General features: G+C 42.4%; 1 protein-coding gene across 15 annotated transcripts; it reads right to left on the bottom strand.

Annotated features, from left to right (window-relative positions):
* Positions 1-271: 271 nt before the first annotated feature.
* LOC100124213 (segment polarity protein dishevelled homolog) lies at positions 272-16,601 on the bottom strand. 15 transcript variants are annotated; one of them, XR_004227996.2, is made up of 12 exons: positions 15,752-16,593; positions 13,362-13,431; positions 12,848-13,283; positions 12,549-12,759; positions 12,274-12,402; positions 11,985-12,199; positions 11,450-11,654; positions 11,063-11,367; positions 9,853-10,161; positions 9,485-9,761; positions 3,805-6,683; positions 272-2,834 (listed from the first exon to the last, which is right to left on the bottom strand). XR_004227996.2 is itself a non-coding variant. In XM_032601063.1 (11 exons), exons 1-11 carry the CDS (start codon positions 15,910-15,912, stop codon positions 2,794-2,796), a joined length of 2,046 nt encoding a protein of 681 aa, XP_032456954.1. In that variant the 5' UTR covers positions 15,913-16,601; the 3' UTR covers positions 272-2,793. The 15 variants fall into 15 exon arrangements, 10 of the variants coding, with proteins under 10 accessions (XP_032456954.1, XP_032456955.1, XP_008215911.1 ...); XR_004345082.1 differs by lacking the exon at positions 9,485-9,761 and having other exon boundaries at positions 9,853-10,080; positions 11,450-11,636; positions 15,752-16,601; XR_004227998.2 differs by lacking the exon at positions 9,485-9,761.
* Positions 16,602-17,344: the final 743 nt, after the last annotated feature.

Raw genomic sequence — 17,344 nt, 5'->3', positions numbered from 1 at the left:
GTTTTTATGGATTTCTTTTTTGCCATTGTATACTCGGTGCTTTTGAAATTGGCGCGATTGTTTGAAAGGGAGTGCTTTTTTTCGATTGCACGAAATTATTTGTTTGCCCACTGCAGCAGCTTTTCCAATTAGCAGGTCGATTGAAGCGTGCGCTTGATGCAAATTATTGAATCTGGATTGTAGAGTTTGAAAACACAAGTTTACTTTTTGAATGAAAAACTACAGGATAGATTGAGAGGCAAGGGGGAATAAGCAAGAGACACAACTCAGATTCATGGCAATTACTGATGCTGGTCACACCAGATTAATTTATTTTCTAGAATACAAAAGTGTCGATAAAGAAAAGTCCTCGTGTTTAAATTCGTACGAATCAGTTCTTACGTTCCTTCGACGGGTCGCATATTATAATCTCGTATTATATATCTGAGCTTAGTCTTCATTTCGTTTCATAAGTCTTCTTTATTTCTCGATATTAGATATTAAGGTGTGTCCTTTTCATTGTGTATGTACGTTATTTCGGTATTGTGATGCGGGCGATTGACGGGAAGCGTTTTAGACTTTCAACATGCATATTTGGCACAGACTTTGTTGCGTTAATTATTCTTTGTTTGTTTGTTGCTTTCTCATATCCTTCGCTTCTATGAACCTTATACGCTATTATAATTGAAACGAATGCCGCGTTCGAAGACAGAGATATTTATAACGAAAGACAGTGTGTACGACATAATATGTTTGCTTCTGTTTTCTCTTTGCTCTCTTCGAGAGATGAGAAGAAGAGCTATACACCTTGAAAAAACGCATATATCAAAAAGTCGGTACGGATACCTTTGTACATGTATACTGCGTCGATCGACGACCGTTAGCTTGACGGCCGCCGACTTGAGCGTAAAAAAAGGAGCTGTTCGACCCGACATGACAGGGAGAGAAAATCGTTTATACCGGGATCGCGCCGAAATTTCGATTGATCATCGGGGTTGCCTTTCGCTTCGACGTCTCTCTATGGCTTCTCGAAGTGTCGAATTTTTAAATCGCGTCCCTGCGATTAATACTTATGCGGCGGCGCTATATTATACTATTAATACTTTTTCGTGCAGCAATAAAAAATGATTTTTAAAAAAGTCGCGGACTTGTTAGGCCAATCGATAAGATTGGTGGAAAGTCACAATTACTTTAGTGCATCTTAGGCTGCGGCTTTTTGAAAATTCAAACAAATTAATCAACGTATAAATGACCCGAACTTTTGATTGCTTTAACATTCAGAATTGTTACCCTCTCGTAAGTTATACCTACAGGTTATTATTTTGATTGTGCACTACGGAGTCGACGAAGCTCTCAGTATGATTCTGTATATTAACTGATGAACGAGCACGCCGAATCTCAAGGTACTCTCACACGATCAGCTCCCTTTAATAACGTGCTTTTTTTACACAAATTTACAATAGAATATATATCCTGTATAATCTCCGTATTATCCCTCTATGTATATATGCGTACATATACGTATACTTTCCGATTACGTATCGTGTTATTTTGATTATTAAAACGTTACTCGACACTCGACAAAGCCACGACGATGACGTCTCAGCGACACATGTATGGGGAGTGAAAAAGGACGACAATGACAAGTATACGTGTGCATGTTGTGCGTGCGCTTGAAAAGATTTATAATGGGAGACGATCGCTCGCAATTTCGGCGGGAGACGATCCCGCTTTTATAAGGCGCCTTAAACATCTACTACGATTCGAGTACCTGAAGTTGGTGGTTGGTGTGTAATGGTATGGAGTTTGCGTGTGTATGGCTGTGTAGGTGCGTTTGAGAGAGACTGGGAATCGATCGAGCGCCTCGTCAATTCCCAGCTGTCGGGAGGGTGAGTGGGACGAGAGTTTCTTTCCTCACGCGCGCGCAACGGCTGCGGCGACTCCCCACGGGCCACCGCGGCGCGCATTATTAATTGTTTGAATACACTATTATTATATTTATTAATTAATTTTTTTTTTCATCGGCTTCTTTTCTCTTCTCGGCGATTCGCTTGCCTATATGTGTATATTTGCCTGTCTGTTGGTTTTGATTGGTCGTGTGTGCGTGAATGATGAGTACGTGTGTGAGTGTGCGAGAGAGTCGTTTTGGTGTGAGAGCGACGATCGAAGTCCGAAGGTGGCTCGAATCCCCGATATTGTACTGTCGCGGATCGAGCAAACCCTCGCATTTTAATCGAACGATATATTTTTTTCATCCCCCCCTTTGTCCCTCTGTGTCTTTTACTTTTTCGTCTTGCTTTTCTTCTCCCCGCGTATATAATTATATATACTCATTAAATACAACAACATTGGATACCTTATAAATCTTACATACGCATATACACTTATCTAGTGCAAGTGGTACATTACTTTTATTTTGTAAACGCTCGAATCTCTCTTTCTCTCTCTCTTTCGTCAATTGATCTGTTACTTTTTTGTTTGTCACCCATAGCTTGCCTTGCTGCATTTCACTTTCCTGCTACATCACTGCTCGCGCGCTTTTTTTCACTTCAAGTCCTTTATATATAAAAAAACTTTCTATGAAATATATAGAAATATAATATGCATATCTCGTGTGTCGGCGATGGCCCTAACAAAGTAGCCTCAAATATACGTGTCTGTACGTGTGTTTCAGGGGTAACGAATTTCGTCCTTTCATTTTGCTCCTTTGCCTCGGTATATTATATCTTATTCGTTTCGTTTCAGCAGGTATCACTTGTTCTGGGCCGCGCATCGATCCGACGCTGCAGCTGCCGTCTCGTCCTCGCAGACTCTTCACTTGTGCAAGAAATGGTACTCCAGGATGTCCTCTTCATCTGGGGAGCAAAGAGAGATATTGTGAATTACACGAGATTGGAGCGTAGATTGCGAACGTAACAGAGTGGAAGTATACATTAGTGTATGTAGAAGAGCTTTGCTATTCGACTGCGTTTAATAAGCGTTGACGTTAAAGCCGTAGAATGAAAAGCACCTATTAAAGTATTATGCGGAAGGCTACTGTAGAAAATAGCGCACTACTCAATATTCATGGACATTTAATTGGACGATACACTTTGGAAATCACGCTGTTCACGTGGAATTTACATTGAGCAGTGAAAAGAAAAAAGAAGAAATGCCCTGCCGAATAAGAAATATAACGTAACTCTTGCGACAGAGCAGGACAAAAGAATATAAGAAAGTTTTAATGCTCCGAATAGCTGATCCAATTATTTTGTTATTGGACTCATGTAGTGATGCACACATTGCACAAAACTAGAGTTGTAAAAAACTAGATCAATACTTTATCACAGTTGATAAACTCGAGTCTGCCTGCTTTTATCAGGAGATATCTAGTATCTAAAAGATTTGAAAGTGTCCGTAAGAAATTAACTTACTCGATTAATTGAAAAATGCATAAAAGTGAGAAAAAATTAGTTAATTTATAATTGCATATACATCTCTTATATAGTTTATAGTTTTCACAACGATATGCATACCTCAAATACATGTTATTATCATTGTAAAAGCATTACTTCAAAAAATAAGAAATGCAAGAAAATTGTTAATGCAGCACATTGTCGGTTCTCACACAAAAGCATCGATATACAAAGATAATGACAAAACTGACGTTCTTGCAGCATCGAAGCATAAAGGGAAAATGACAATACAGAGCACAAAGAGAGTGAAAAAAGGGTTTTCAAAAGCGTGCCGTGCCAAAAGGGAATTACGAGAATTCTGAGAAAAAAGTCTTAAAAGAGAGAAATAAGAAGAGCATATAAAAAGCAGGATAAAAGGAGCAATGCATACCATCTCTGCTGTTGTCCAGGTCGCTGGTCTGCGTCTGGGTCTCTTCTTGGGCTCGTCGGACTGCTTTATTGGGTGACGGTTTTGAGATGCACGGCAAGGCACAAAAATATATTTAACTGGATTACAACGTGTGACTTGTGGGACTTGTAATGTATTTTTGTTTGTTTGTTTGCCCGTTTCTCACATGGTGCACTCGTGCTTCGTGCCCGCGGACAAAGGTTGGGTGAGACAGCTTGACGTCATGACCAAAATCAAGGTGGACAGAGAGTGCAACACATATATAATACACAAATCGAAATGGTGATAGTGGTGGTGGTGGTGGCGGTGATATTGGATGTGACGGTGAGAGTGAGTGAGACATTTATATAAACGGTCCAAGAGAGAAATATATAAGACAAGAAGTAGAGGAAGAAAAAGCGGTCGGATCGCTCGGCTACTTCTGGCTTCCATTACGACTCGACGGCCAAACGGATGTGTCTACTTATAATGCGCGTTCCTTTCACAGCAAGAGGCCAGAAATTGTCGAACGAAGCCCACAAGGCCAGGCATAATATAAAATATGAGTATATTTTACAAAGGGATATAATGCTGACGATATAATTCATGTCAATTATCAGAGGCTCGCCAAAAAGCGATGCGGCGTCAATTGGGTGATAGTTTTTCGTATAAAAAGTCTTTTACAATTACTAGTTAAACGTGTCTCAACTACTTTTAATTATCGATCTCTTGCTTTTTACTCTTTGCTCTGCCATATCTTTTCTATCGAAATGCATGAAAAGTTCCACTTATAATTGCGACGCGCTTGCGTATGTAGTTTTTGGCGTCACTTTTACGTGTCATACACCTCGGGCAGGGAATGTTTTCGACAAGCCTAAGGATGCGATATGCGAACGCGTTCGACATATGATATACAAAATAATTACTCGGTTGAAAGCTACGTTAGAGTTCTACGCGTCAACTCCCTTTTTGATAAGTGTCCTTTTGATTATACTTCGTCGCGACGAGAGGTAAAAAATGTATACATAGGCTCGTTGAAAAGCTCCGAACCCTAGGCTACAAAATTGCTACACTTAATTACTGAAACAAAAATTTTTCTCATTGCGTAAAGGCAAACTACTGACACCGAAAACATTTACACTTGTTCGATACAACTATAGCGTCGAGGTCGAAAGTCGGCTCGAATATATAAAATTCTCTTAGGTCTAGCGATTACACTCATTGTTTTATGCACAGAATAACGGCTACTCCGTGTGAGTATCATTTTCATTTTCTCGATTACTCGTCTACTATAATTTAGTCACATTCATACCGTTAATAATTAAAGCACGATAAAAAAAAACGATTCGGAAGGTAAAACAGAATAACGAAAAAATTGACTCTTTGTACGTCGACTTTCAGCCCCTCGGCTAATTTTTTTTTCATTAACCAGACGATAACATCAAATACAATCCAACGAGTAGCATAAATAAATAAGCTCGATCGAGTGATTATTCTCTATGTATGTATATTCGAATACGACTCTCGAGTCACGTTAAGCCTCGAGAGTTCAATAAGGAGGTGCGCTCTTGTAGAGAAATTTTTTTTATTGTGCCATCGCTCAACGTCCGTTTTATTTGTTAATTCTCTCGTCGCTGAGCCCACGATCACGCGTGTATATATATGTATAAGCGTCACTGGGCTGCGGACGAGCGAGATCAAAATCACAATTAATTACAGGCTTAAAAAGAAACATACACACACATAATCAATGATTGCGATGATTACGGAAGACAAAAAGCAACGAGCTCGTCTCTTCGGTTTTTCATCTCTTTTTCGTTTTTCGTATACAATTGACAAGGCGAGTGGAGGCTGAGTACAAATAAGATGTACATATATATATATATATATATATATATATGTACATGCAACGGATAAAAAATATTCATTACTCAGGCACACTTACCTCGGGACCTAAATAACGACTAATTGTTCATAGATTTGTTGTGGCTGTTGTTTTGTTTGATATATAAAATGCTCATGCGAATGTGCAGAAAATGAACGAAGAACAAAATGTATGAGAACAAAATATGCTTGCGATATCGACACATCAATGTCTTCTTTTTTTTTTAAGCATTCACAGTGTGTAGTATGTCATGTAATTTAAACGTAATGAATAAAAAAAAAGATCTTTAAATTTCAATGTTTCGCTTTCGGTACACCGCCTGCCTGCTTTTCCGCTTTTCACTACTTGCACGTCTTAGATTTAATTTTCGTTAGCTAGCTTTAGATTTAAACTAATAGAAAGAAAGAATGCGTAAATGGCACATTTGAGTATAATGCGTAGTCGTTACTATAGATATGATTGATTATTTACAATTATACGGTTCTGCAAAATACGATAATTGCGTTGTCTAGCTGCGACACAGAACGACGCGTATGCTTATTCTTATGCATTTCTTCTCATGCTCTCTTCTCTCTTAACACTTCCGTATATATTTTTTTAACATATATATAATATTTATAATTATTTATATATAAATATGTAAAAAAATTCTCGAGGTACGTATCTGCGTGCGTGTATTTTATCAACCCTTCTCGAATATGATTATTTTTCTTTTTCTCTTATTTACTTGTTTGTCTCGCCTTGCTCAAACAGCCTCGAATATCGATATATCTTCGTACTCGATAAAAAAAACGGACCCGTGATAGCCAATTCGTGTCTCCGCAGTGTTTGCATTTTTTATATATTTATATCGAAATTTTGTCATTTGCGATTTCGTTTTCTCTCGTATCACCTCGACGATTCGTTCGTTTATAAGCTGACAGAGATAATTATCCTTCACGGATACGACCATTGTGACTTTTTTAAAGAAATAGCTGCCCCATTGTACTGGACAATCCTAAAACGCAATTAAACGGAAGAAAATTAATGATTGTGATAATCCTCGATCGCTATATCGATGGGACATTTAACGAAAGGCGATTATTACTCAAACGTATAGGTATGGTATAATATTTAGATTTAGAGTGTGTATTTTATGCCACTTAAATACGTAGAATAATAATAGTAGTAGTAATAATAGTAATAATAATAATAATAATAATAATAATGATAATAGGCGCATGCACTTTTTCCAGCAATAATAATACAAGAACAACATCTAGAGTTCGCTATATAGTGAATGACGGGTCTTCACAATTCAGCAAAATATATACTGTGGTGTGTTATTTACAATTTCAAGAGAAATTCCATGCGTTTGTGTATGTACGTGTACGTGTGTTTGTGCTATTTGCTCAATGAGTAGGTTCCTCCGATTGTCACCGCACTTTTTCGACGGTAATGACAGACTTCGTGTTTTATACGCTACTGGCTCTTCGGTGCTTTTTTGATTAGACAGAAATTTAGGGTTAGATTACAGAGTCTTGAGATAAAATTACAGAGAAATCAAGGAGTTCGAGATACGAATGTATATTCTTATTTAAATCTATTGTGATTAAAAATACTTTCATTAGACTCTTATTGTTGCACAATGTGTCTATGGGACAGCAACGTTTGGCACGTGATCGTTATTGCTATTTCATACGTATTACTCTATTCATCTACATATTTACACTGCAGTTCAAAAAAGGAAGCACCGTTTTTTTTTTATTGCAACATGCGTCAACTTTGTACTATGATATATAACAAATTTACAGAACCCATAATGTAGGTGTAATTTGAAATTTCGTCTTGTTCATAAAAATTTTTTGCAAGTTTACCGCTAATGCCTTATTACTTATTAGGTTAACATTAAAGATAAATAAAAAATGTATTTACACGAATATAAAGGTTCCGGTAAAATGCAAATAAATAATTGAATTTTGAATTATATATCTCGTTAATTATAACCATACCCTGTATATTCAAATTTATCCCAAAAAGAGACTTATGACTTACATTTATTAAAATGTATATTGCGTATATTGATACAAAATAAAATCTCTATCAAAACTTATATCTACATACTTTCTACTTTTTATCATAGTAACATTACTTTTGATACTCAAAAGATTAAAAAAATAGAATTTACCAGCAATTATCGAACCCCTTGCTACTCAACAAAGACTACATATATTTTTGAAAAATAGAATCATCAAACTACTGCAAGATGCACCTTCGAGCCAATTTGACGACCGTCGATCGTCCAATGCATGCAAAGACGATCGACATTATTACAAGACTATAATTACTCAAGACGAACGTACGCCAATCAGTGAACATCAATTCAAACTGTTCCGCACGATACTATTTTTTTATTATATATATATATATATATAAACGTTCACAGTTTGAAAATGATACTCGCCGATCCCGAACGACGCATACAGATGTACAACAAGTGAAATTATGAAGTGTATACAGGCAACCCGGCACGTGGTTCGGCTGATGTATATGTTCGATATTCAACGTGCCGGGCTCTCTCAGAGAATGATAAAATACATCTATTTAGATCTGATTCTAGAATTCTACAATTACGAGAGAAACGCAGGAGAGGTCAGTGCTTTAACCACGAACCAATTGGGAATTTGCATTAATTTCTTCCATTTCATCGTCCGACAGTTATATATACGTTACTATCATATTGTAGTAAGTACCGTTATAAGCTACACACCACTGACTTTCCATTAGTTTTAAAATAATTAGCTTTTCTTTTGTTTAAAGACTGTAATTGAAAATTGCACAATGTAAAGGCGTGTAAAAAATAAATTTATTTTTCACGTTGATTATGTTACGTTGAAAATGTTACGGCTGAACTTGAAACTTGCACCAAAGATTTAGTACTATAGACTAGCTGAGCGAATGTTATTTGTTTTTCTGCAAGAAACAAATAAGGTCATTTGCATTATATAGATCAACTGCTTATTGGCGCCTCGTACGAAAATTAATCGTGGTTTTGTTATTCAAGTCTCTTGGTCGATTAATTTTTTTACAGGACGACGGCGTATGACTACAAATTCAGACCTGCAAAGTTAGTGTATGATAATTACTTACGGTTAAACAGAGTATTTTTTTCTATCGAAAAACATTAATAAGCCACTCTTTTTCGTACTGAGTCTTGCTTTATGCTAATAATGGCACAACAAAAGCTATACACAACTAGTACATACATGCGAAAATTAAATTCGCAAGGCTTATAGATATATCGGTACAATATTCATCAATAAATAAAATGTAAAAAAAATTCGTTGCGAATTTGGCACTTCCACAATTCATTTAATATATCGTATTCCTTACGAGTCTAAAGATAAATTATATAGGACACTTAATTACATTAAAGCTTTGGTCTCAAGTTTCAAGTTCACAAGCAGAAAACATTTAGATCTAAGGAATACTTCAAGTATGTTGAAAATTATTTGAAAATCTCTCAAGTGTATGAATGAGACTTTAACAACGAAAGCAGAATTAACGTTTGAAATTTGTACTCTCTAAATTCTTGATTCTGCGTATTGATCTATAACGCGTATGAGAATTATACGCGTACAAACAGAGTGGCTCAATCATGAATATTAATTTATTCTCACCGACATACAAGTATCAAAATAACAACTTGCGAAGCTGAAAAATTCTTTAACAATTAAAAAAAAAAATAAAACAAAAAAAATTAAGAAAAAAAAAACAGAAAAATGAAGAGACATTTACTTAAGAATTCAGAGAGCATACCTTATTTTGTTTGTACACGTACAAGAGTGCGAGAAATAAAATCCGTGAAAAAAGTGCGATTTTGCGATTTTGTGTGTGATTGTGTGCTTTGGAGGTGGGAGAGAAGGTAGTAGAAGATATCGTCCCCCATAGAGAATCACTTTCCGCGCTACTCTCTCGCAAATCCCCAATTGTAATCAATCGACGATTGACATAGCTTCGAACTGCGTCAAGGGTAGATTGTCGTCCGCGCGTTGAAAGCGAAACCTCCTCAGGCATTGGGCTCGGGACCTTAAGGCTACACGACAACAACACCAGCAACGTCTACATGACATCGACAAAGAATTCACAGGGATTGCCCATCGCAATGCGAAATGACTGTCTACTACCAGATAGGTCTTGCTGCTGTTGCTGCTGCTGGGGGCCGACGCTGCTTCCGCCTCCTCCTCCGGAACCGGTCCCTGTCTGCACCGACTGCTCGGAACCGCTGCTGCGACTGCGGCTGCCGTTGGACCGTTTGCCGTTAGAGCCGCTCCCGTTGCCGTTGCCGCTGCCGCCCGTCGTCACTGTCGTCGCCGTGCTCTTCGGCATCGCCGGCACCACCGGCATCTGCAGTTCTGATTCAGAAGCAGAACAACAAGACTTTACATCATGCATGGGCGCCTTGAACATAAGTTCGCTACCCGCGCTGCTCCCTCCTATAAAATGGTAACAGAAAAATTGTCGCCTTTGACGTCACGTCTCGAAACTCTGCCCTCGCTTCTTTCCTACATATATTGAAAACTCTTGTTTTTTACTCAGTGCGAACCCACCTGCCGCGAAACCTGTAAAGGCTCTCGCTTTTTCTTTTTTTTTTCACTGTGCTACGATCAACGACACCTACTTATACTCTCTACCCCAGTGCCCAACCCCTACTATAGTAAGAATATTGCTCCGCTGAATCATTTCTGTGAACAATGGTAAATTTATCGGAGCAATCTTCTTCTCGTGAGCAAACGAAAACTATTACTTCTAAAAAGGTGAGCAGCCAGTCTAAAACCAATAAACCGTTTTTATTGTAAACGTTACTTATTGAGCGACTATTTTCTTATGAAAACTAGTGATTGAAAAAAACACTTTGTTCTTTTGGGTAAGGGATTGTATTTCATAAATTCTAAGAGCTCAAATTTTAGAAAAAAATTCCAAACAACAATGAGGAACGTGCATTTATTTACGCAGAGAGATCAATAGAAAATTTTAGGATGATAATCTATTGAAGATTACAACTGAAGAGTATTACAAACTTCGAGTAGAAAAATCTAAAGTATACTCTACAAATACAAAAATAATATACAAAATTAAAATAAGTAAAACTATTTTTTATACAAATCCAGGAACTAAAAACGAACTAACTACAAAAATAGGAATGAATAAGAAACGTTTACATAAAAGAATCGACACTCCCAAATTGTTCGTGTTCATCCGCTTCTTCTACGAGTGCACGATCTATCGTTAAAATGTGCGTGTGATACGACAAAAAATCTCATCTCAAACGTGACTCTATTATCTACGTGCGGGTTATTAACGTGGCTGACGATCGTCCGTCCGACGATGAAATACCTGAACCGCTGTGCAAGCTCTCTTCTCGATGATAGCCGTAAACGGTAGGTTCGTTGGTAAAGTTGAAGGGCATGGGACTGTATCCCGTGGCCGAATGGGGCGCGTACGTTCCCGAGTAAGGCATGTCCCAGGCGCTCGGCGGTGGCAGAGGCCCGACTGTGTCGCAGTCCAGCTTCATGTTGCTCATCGCCGAGCAGAGATCGCCGAATATGTAGTAGCACTGCTCGGAAAAGGTGATCTTGTTGACCGTGTGCCTGATGAAACCAGCTTTCAGCATCAGTGAAGCATACTTGCGAGCGTCACGCCTGTAAAAGGGAAATTGATCGTGTAACTCTCAAAGTAGTTTTCGAGTAGAATAAAGAGTAAACAGTATAAATTTATGCTAACCTGTCGATGAAACCCTTGACGTGGTTGTGTAACCAGTCGACGACATCCGCGCCGATGAAGGCGTTTGGTATAGTGATCTTCAGCCACATGCGGTCGCGTATCTCGAGACCCGAGTCCGGCCGGGCCATCGCTCGCACGATCGTTGGCATGTCCGTGTTCACAGACAGATCCAACTCGTCAAACGGCCCTGAGAACAAATGCATTACTGCACTTTTAGTAATATTGCCGATTCTACTAACCTCCCGATCAGATACACTTCGAGGACTCGGTACTAAGAATAACCGATGCGAGCTTGAAATTCAGCGTAAACAAGTCAACCTCTGCGATTTATCTTAAATAGTCTCTTAAAAACTCTCGCACTTCTTCTTAAGCATATCTTCAGTGCTGCCATTAATAAGCCACACGTCTTGGTTAATCAAACGACTTTTTATGCGGACATTTCAATGTCACAAAATGATCGTCACTTCCCGATTCAATGCTCGCATCAACTGCTTAATACAGAATGCAAAACCAAGTCACAGATCGTTATACTTACGCTCAGTATCGGGTAGCGTGCTAGCCAGACTGCTGGACGTGGATGTGAGGGTCGTGGCGCTGGGCGGCCGAGGCGGGAAACCCTCGCCCCTGATGGCCGCCGTGTGTGCCACCCACGCTCCAGGGTCAATCGGCCGCACTGGTTCCGTTCGTGGGATCGTGAAGTAGCCTTTTGGATTTGGATCCCAGCACTTGGCCACCACCAGCTTTATCGGCCTGCAAAACGTAAAATTCCCAATGAGTGCTTTGAATCCTTGATAAGTTAATCTCGGATGCGTTTTCATGCATACCCAGGCTTCTGCACGACCTCACGCAGCACTCGAACAGCCTCGTCGTTGGACATGTTCTCGAAGTTGATGTCGTTCACTTGGAGAATCATGTCGCCTGGCTCTATGCGACCATCCAAGGCCACTGCTCCACTGTTTACAGATAAATAAACGTTAAATTTATATTTAGCAATTCACGCGGTTTTATATCGACTAAGTCTAAGCTCTGTGCCAAGTAGCAAAACTGCTAATTTTACAGATGCTCCTTAGTCGTGAGTAACACTCGAATCAACGCTCACCCCTTCATTATAGATCCAACGTAGATTCCACCGTCGCCACCCTTATTGCTCTGGCCGACGATGCTAATACCAAGGAAATTGACTGTATCCATATTCAAGGAGACTGTTATAATATTAAGGGACATTGTGCTATCTGTAATACTGCTGAATGAAGATGTCCTGGACATTGGTGGCAACCTGTGTCGTCGGCGTCTCTGCGGTCTGCGCCGATCTGTGGTAAAATAATACATCACGTTCGTTAATCGCCGTATAAAGCAACTTTTAGACATTCAGTTTTACACGCAAAATATAAGACTCACCAAGCGTTGCTCTGTCTACCGCACTGCTCATGTTCGTGTGCCTGCCGGTCGTCGAGGTGATGCGACTACTGGCATCGTCATCGGACTCCAAAAAGGTCGTTGTCTCGAGGTCGGAGCTCAAGATCGACGCCGATTCGTACCCCATGCCAGACCGGTGCTTCGAGTGGCCGTTTATGCGCAAGCCGTTGTACTTGTTGTACTTCTCGTACTTGTCCGTGTGATGCCGTGAGCTTTTGTGAAGGTGATGGCCCTGCCTGCTACTGATGATGCTCTCGGTCTCGGTGAGCGTGTCCTCGTGAGAGAGGGAGAGCTGGGCGCGGTTGGTGTGACCCGGCGTCACATGGTCCACCCTGTCGTGTTTCGGATCCTGGTGCGGCACCGTGTCCGTGCACTGGGACGCCCCGTCCGACACGTTACTGCCCTCGGCCGAGACAAGCTGTAATAGGGAACGAACGACGCGTATTAGTTTCATATAGGCATTGATTAGAGAACGTTGAAGAAAGATTATGCTTACCCAGGACACGACTCGGCCGTTGAAGCAGGGCAAGTGTGCATCGTCGTCGACGATTTCCTCCTTGACGACGCTGTTAACAGAGAGAGAGAGAGAGAGAGAAACGATTAAAGCTCATTCATTGAAATGATGAGGACAGTAACAGCTGACGAAAGGGGGAGAGTTATAATCGAAAACATATGATCGTCCGAGCGTTAGTGGAAGAATCGACAAGTAGCGGATTAAAGTTACTCGCACATGAGTGGATATCACCCGGCGTCGCCGCAAAGCTCGCGCTTGTATGTACATTCAAAACCGTACGCTGAAGCTCAGTGTAATTACACTCCCTCACATACTCGCACACATTCCTCATTATCCTCAAAGGCCGTCCCCTGCTCTCGTTTAAAGCATAATCCCGAATAAACTCGAAAAAAAAAGAAAAACCACGCATACGCTCTCTCTCTTGCATCAATCGACCAAAGCCGCACGTACACACACACGAGAAGAAAAAAACCGCCTCTGAATCCGATCAGCGACAAAAAGCAGCAGCAGAGTATAAAAAGAGAGCCCGCGGCGGGAGAAAAGCGCAGCGCAGCGGAAAACGAATTTTTTCATCCTCGCGCGCGCGCGTTGCGCGACCCATTGATAGGTGCAAGACAAAGGCCGCAGTCGTGAATGCTAGAAAAATCCTCGCGCCCCTCAAACTTTTTGAAAAACGCGCGCGACAAAGCTCGCGGGGGGTCAAAGCCGACCCTTCGAAAAAAAATCGCGAGAGAGAGAGATCAAAAGGGGGGAGAAGAAGCCGCCCCTCGCGCGCACGCGTGCGAGAAAAATCTAAGCAGAGAGCGAGAAACGCGTTGCGGGGTGAGAGAGTGTGTAGTGCTCGCTTCTTAGGGGGTTGGGTAGAGAGAGAGAGAAAGAAAGAGAGAGAGAGAGTTTTAGGGGAAAGGCCGACGACGACGACGACGGCGACTCGCTGGGTTAGGGGGTGAAGGAGTTGGGGCTGAGTTTTGAGGATTTATGGCGAAAAGCTCGAATGATGAATGCCTTCGCGTCGAGATGCTTGATGAATGAGAAAATTGATAGAGCGATATGCGTGCGTGGCTTCGGGTCATTGGCTCTTGCTTCGACTTCTGCGTCTACCCGACTGTTTTAATTGGGAGAATTTTCAGCTGAGGAAATAACGATGAGTACACTCGCTCTGCTCACGATTATTATGTGATAGCAATCAGAAGCACTCGTTGCTCAGATAAGTACACCTGCCAGTCGATTATCAGCGTTGCATCGCCAGCAAGAGACGCAATACCGTAATGACGGTATAATAAAAGGAGCTAGACGCAAGTGGATTGTTGCGAGAAGAAGATAGAAAAAAGAGCCACGGTACACACGGGCATTTTCGACGAACAATGCTGATGAAAAGAGGCGCATTGCTAGACCGCTGCACCGAGTTCTGCGGTGCCGTTTTGGCAGTATTTCAAGACGAGCCACATCCATACACCTGCATATAGCTGAAATATGCGCAAAAAATTCTACTGCGGATGCAAAGAGCCGCCACAATACGTCGCAGGCAATTCTTCAGAGAAAAAAACGTGCCGGCGCGCCAAATTCAAAGCTATACGCCGGAACGTCTTTTTTCCCTGAACAGTCTGGATTTACGAGCGGAACGTAATCTGTGCACGACGCAAATAGCCGCGTTCGGGGGAGAGTAACCGCGAATAAAGGTGATACCTCGCGCGCGGAAGAGAGAAAGAGAAATAACGCGGCCGGTCGTCGATAGATTTATCTGCCGCGAGGTGCGGAGAGAGAAAACAAGCGAGGAGGTTTATAAACGGCCGGTTTCTATTGTTTCAATTTTAGAGCCTGCCGCGTACGCTCGATGAAGTCCCCACAAAGGGAACACGACATCGGGGAGAGATTACACGGCAGAAGGACCATACGCGTGCAGAGTTCTAATGTACTTTTGATGCGACGACGAGTGTACACGGGCTTTGATACGCTGCAGGTGCAGCCGACGCAAAGAGCCGCCGAAACTGCGAGAGCGAGAGCGGCCAAGGCTTCTCGCCGTCGGGGACGAAAATGTCACAACAAAGTTTGCCGCGGCGAGCGGCTGAAAAAACGCGTCGATTTTGCAAGAAAAATCAGCTTTCACCGATTTAAATTATCGGAACGTCGAAGGCGATGGATAATTAACGATTAATTACGAGACGATGGGCTTGTTAACGCAAATAGCCCATCCTCGGCATTCGCTGCACGTACGAAACGTCGAACCGTTCTGAATTGATTCTCCCGATCGTATAATCGCGAATCTTCGATAGCATCTTCGTGACACAGTGAGATTAGTCGGGAAGAATGGACGTGCTCGTTAGAAAAGAAAAAGAGAGTAGTATAAGGATGAGGTAGGTTCAGACACTCACCCAAAGTCATCGTCCATCGACTTGAAGAAGTACTTGTAGTTCGGCCGGTTGAGCACATTCTTAAAGTCGGCGAGAGTTACCCGTTCGGGCGATATGTTGAGCTTCACGAGATACGGCGTTTCCTCGTCGTCGATGTGGTAGATGATCTTGGTCTCCTCCATAGTTCCGCGGCACACTGCACTCACCACCACCACCACTTCGTCGTAGTCGTCGTCGTCGTCGTCGTCGTCGTCCTCGGCGTCGTCCGCGCGCGACTCACTCCTCGCCGAGCAGCCAATATGGCGTCGGCACTTTCATTTCACACGCACGCACTCTCTCGCTTGCTCTCCGCGCTACTACTACTCCATCTCCCTCTTTATTCCGCGTATCCTCTGCTGTCGTCGCCGCTACTGCTGCTGCTGTCGTTGCGTCGGCCGCCTACGGGCCGGGAAGCACACGGCACCGGACAAAGGCTTAGAGCGAGGAGCCAGACCCGCAGGAGTCAGCGAGCGGCAGCATCTCGCCGGCACCGAGGACTACTCCCATCAGAGACACCCGCGCTGCGGCAGCCGCCCCCTATTGTCTCTCTCGCGCTCGGTCTTCTTTTTTATCTTCTTCCTTCTCTCCGCCTTCTTCTTCTCGCTGCTCGCCGGGGAAAGCGTCGCACGGTCTGTCTACGGTGCCGTACTGCAGCACTGGACACGGCTTTTCTACTTCTCGCGGCGACTATTTGCCTGCTCGACTGTTCTTATCGAGATGCGGCGGCGGTCGCGAAGGGCCTACTCCAGACGGCCGCTGCTGCTAGTCTGTGTGTTGTGTGCGCTGGATATAAATGGCGGCGGTGCACTGCTCCGCGAGTCGCGACTCCGAAACTCTGCGCGAGGGAGCGCGCGCGCATACCTACACTTGTTTATGCGCGGAGGCTGCTGCTGGCTGCTGCTGCTGCTCGCTATGTCTACACGAGCGGAGCAGAGATCTCTGCTCCGCGTGGGAGGAGGAGAGAAGGTTGATTGTTTATGGACGGAGGTGTCCTGCGGCTGATGCTTCGAGCTTCTCTCTTTCTCGTTCTTTCTCTCACTCGCTGAGATTCTCTAGGTTATTTACGTATGGAGAGGGAGGGACCCGGTCCTATATACGAGAATTGCTCCATGTGTGCGTCTGCTGTGGATTCTTTTTATGTGCTCGGAGCATTTTTACGAGCGCTGAGTTTCACTTTTTTTTGACCGATCGTTTCGAGGACGTCTGGTTGACGCGAGAGTTCGGTTCATTCTCCGCGAAAATGAATTAGGAGCGAGCCTGTTCCGAGGCGCCGTGAGATGTGTGGCGACGCCCTGTTTTTTGTTTCGCTGCGGGGGTGCTGTTGTTTGCCGCGCGCGTACGGCAGGTTTCGGGTTACACGGACAGATGTGGCTTAGCTGTCAAGGCTAAGGGGGAGATCTGCATTATCGAGCGAGTTTGTTTACGTTTGTTTAAATGCCGCTCTCGTGTTTTTGTTGAGGGATACTCGAATAATTATCTTTTTCTACTGATTTTAATAGTCGTTCGATCAAGTTGAACTGGAATTCCGCTTTTATTTGGTTCGTATTACCGCGGTTTGCAAGCGATACGTGCATC

Source organism: Nasonia vitripennis, chromosome 5 (genome assembly GCF_009193385.2).
Source record: "Nasonia vitripennis strain AsymCx chromosome 5, Nvit_psr_1.1, whole genome shotgun sequence".
Taxonomy (NCBI): domain Eukaryota; kingdom Metazoa; phylum Arthropoda; class Insecta; order Hymenoptera; family Pteromalidae; genus Nasonia; species Nasonia vitripennis.
The sequence above is the reverse complement of the archived record's forward strand: the minus strand, read 5'-3'. Positions and strand labels throughout refer to the sequence as shown.